The sequence below is a fragment of the Ictalurus punctatus genome, chromosome 18 (genome assembly GCF_001660625.3).
Source record: "Ictalurus punctatus breed USDA103 chromosome 18, Coco_2.0, whole genome shotgun sequence".
Classification (NCBI taxonomy): Eukaryota; Metazoa; Chordata; class Actinopteri; order Siluriformes; family Ictaluridae; genus Ictalurus; species Ictalurus punctatus.
In genome coordinates this window covers 20,137,447-20,140,935 of record NC_030433.2, presented here as the reverse complement: position 1 = coordinate 20,140,935, position 3,489 = coordinate 20,137,447, and the positions used below count along the sequence as shown (strand labels likewise).

The following is a 3,489-nucleotide window of genomic DNA, read 5'->3' as shown; positions in this document are numbered from 1 at the left end:
TTTTTTTTTTTTTTTTGCTGTACTGTTCAATTTCAGCTATATGTGTGAAGTAAAAGATCAGATAAAACCAACAAGCAAGCAAATATACCTCTTGTATATGCGGACAGATACTGTATATGACACAATATATACTGCAAGCACTGATAAATGTTGTGTTTCTAAGCCTCTGTGCTGTTGGATTACTTTTTAATTATCTTGTTGATCCAGTCAATGTGTTCCTTTGAGAGAAGAGTATAGACACCAGGTTTTTTGGGATTGCCACAGCCACTTCCTCCTGACACCACACCCACAATGTTTTTCTTACACTCCAGAGGTCCGCCAGAATCCCCCTGAAAATACAGCATCAATTAACACAAGTTTATATTAACACTCTCAAAAATACTTTATTGTTTCTATAGTAACAGCTCATTCACAGGGACATCGATGATATGGTTAAGTACGTCCTGTCATGTTTTGTTCCTTAATTAAGCTGGCCATAGGTGAATATGTTGTAGTCAAGAACTAACTGATCTGTCAATTTTGCTTGATGTTACATGTACCCCTAATTGTAGAATGGCTCGACTTACCCAGCATGCATCTTTGTCCCTCTGCTTGTTTCCTGCACACAGCATGTTGGCAGTGATGGTAGGTTTGCTGTTGTAGTAGCAGTTACACAGATCCCTGTCCACCACCGTCACCTCCAGCTCTTGCAAGGTGTCACACGCCTTAGGATTTTTTACATGAGTGGTTCCCCACCCTCTTACTTCACATTTTGTCCCTGCTGGGATGTCTTTGCCTGATTTGGGAATCTTCTTAACGTCTACCTTGTTTTTCTTAAGCTGGACTTTGTCTTGGAGCTGGGAAAAAAATGGCATAAAAATATTAATGCGCTGTGACTTAAGCCGGGTTCACACTGTACGATTTTGGCCACGAAAGACTATTAAAATCTACACAGTGTGCACCCGGCTTTACAGAAATTCTTTTGACAATTTATTCTTTACAAGAATCTTTACCTTCAGGAGCATGATGTCATGAACCCTAGTTGTAGCACTGAACTTTGGTGAGATGTGAAAGCATAGGACTTTCACTCGCATAGCATTTTTGTCCTTCGTCAGAGAGTGAGCACCGAGAAGCACTTCGATTGGTTTAAATTGTAAAAAACTGAAACAAAATTCAAACGGTGGTTAAATGAAGCATAATGTACATTTTATTCACTCCCAGAAAAAAAAAAGGTGCTAAACCAGGGGTTTTCAAGTAAAAAAACCCCAGGTCATGTTGCTCGATTTATGAATGGTGTCACGAGAGAAACTCACAATGTTCATTCATTTATTTTGCACATACATGTTATAAATGTTTGATCTAACTATGACGACGTTATTGACGTCATTGGAAGTGACATTCAAACTTAAACGCATTTAAATCAAGAATGTATACGTCTCTTTTTTTGCTATCATGACACTCTGTACTAGTATAAGAGTTTAAAAATAAAAATATACAAATTTCTCTGTCCACCGACCATGGCTAGTTTATTTATTTATTTATTTATTTACAACATCGAGTGATTCTGACTCAGTCGAACAACACCAGTCAAGAAAACAAATACACGTATATGCCTAAACATTAACTGAATATCGATTTTAAACTGTGAGATAAGCATTGCATAAGTTTGTAAGTTACACATTTATATTACTGACTTATGATAAAATGTACAAATGGTACAATAGCTCTATTTTAAACACTATATCTGTGATTTAATGGCAAGGATTGTGGTCACAGAAAATTCCCAATGTCCATTGGGGTTATCTGCATAAATGTTTAGGAAATTTTGTGCTAAACTATATCCAAGCTGGTTGTACATCTTTTGTTCAAGGTCATGTACGTAGACATAAAGAATGTAAATTTAGCCTTTAAGGTCATTTAAATGACATAATTCAGCTTTAAAAACCAAAAAGACTTTCAATCGAGGGTCATTTTATGAACACCAGCAAGTTTTATTTAATTATTGAAATATCTATGAGCAATTAACACTTAATCGCACTTAATCTGCTGCTAAAACCTCATAGATTGTTGTCGTCGCTGTCTTCACAAAATTAAAAATAGAGTGTGAATGAGGAACCACGCACAGAAGCCTCCGATATTCAATTATATATGTTATATCTACCGTAAAATGTAGAAAATGTAGCAAAATGCTAAAGCTAAACAATAAGAACGAAAATCATGATTGTTTTGCTCAAAACTGAGATCATGATTATTATTATATTTTTTCAAATTGTCTTTAAAATTGCATGTTTTAAAATGATTTTAGTATTTTCCAAAGAAAACGGGTTCATTTCATTTTGTACCCTCTTTCTTCAACGCTTCACTCTTTCCTCAAGAACTTGAAGAACCCTTTTTTTTCCCCCAAGAGTGTATCAGAGAGGGTTGCAAGAAAGTGGAGAACACATAGCTATCGAAAGAACCCTTGCGAATCCTCGAAGAATGCTTTCTTCTAAGAATGTATAAGAAAAGGGTTCCAAAGAAGGGAAGAATACTTAATTAGGGAAGAAACCTTTGAAGAAAAATTTCTTTCTTACACCTTATCCATTTGTTAGGATGTGAACCACACCTAACTATCAACAGAACCACTGAAGAACCATATTTAAAAGTGCAACAGAGAACGTTCCACGCAAGTGAAAAACACTCAAATGAGGAAGGAAGGAAGAATACTTCATTCTAAAAAAAAAAAAAAAAAAAAGAAAATCACTAAAGAAGCTTTTTTCTAAGAAGTAAAAAACATGCAACAATCAAAAGAATGCTTGACAAACCCTTCAAAAGAAATCTTCTTCTCTAAGTAGTAAAGTACACTATCTAAAGAATCTATCCAAAGATATTTTTGAAGAACACCATTTTCAAAAGTGCACTATACATAGCCCAACAATGATTTAGTGACTGTTTCATAACAGTAGCACAGAATAAAACATTTAAAAAAAAAATAGTTTGCGCACGTTTTGCAGTGTGCAGCTGTCAGAACCCACTGCTGATGAATAAGAGTTCCTCCACAGATGTGCGAGTTATTGGACTGGACTGAGGCCATCCATGGTTTAGGTTTTTTCACCTCTCGGCCTCCTATGATGAAACTGCCTGAGCAAGCTGTAACAAGAATGAGTGGCATTACAGAGGCTAAAATGGTTCAGTGGGCAGATTTCAACGATTTCCATAAATAATAAACAGAAGAACTTTACCTGTTGCTTGAAACAAGGTGAGAATCAGAAGAAGGGAACGTTGTTGCACGTGCATGGTGTGCTCTTGAGTGCAGAAATGAGGACTGGATTATGAGCAATGAAAGTAAAGCTTTAAAGATGAGGCATAGAAGACACGGGAGGAAACTGCATATCGTTTGTGGTCAGCTTTGTGGGTGTAGACATTCTCACGCATACAGATGTGTTCCATGTGGGCTTGTGATGTGATGTGATGCATGCAGATTGCATAAACACTCGCAGGTATGATATGTGTGAGTTTCCAAACCATCAA

At 36.3% G+C, this 3,489-nt stretch overlaps 1 protein-coding gene across 1 annotated transcript; it reads right to left on the bottom strand.

Annotated features, from left to right (window-relative positions):
- On the bottom strand, positions 1–3,286 carry gzmk (granzyme K (granzyme 3; tryptase II)). The gene is given in 5 exon segments (NM_001200179.1): positions 1–329; positions 567–836; positions 993–1,140; positions 2,964–3,108; positions 3,201–3,286. Coding segments are annotated over 5 exon segments (768 nt in total). The 5' UTR covers positions 3,256–3,286; the 3' UTR covers positions 1–179.
- Between the last annotated feature and the right edge of the window lie 203 nt (positions 3,287–3,489).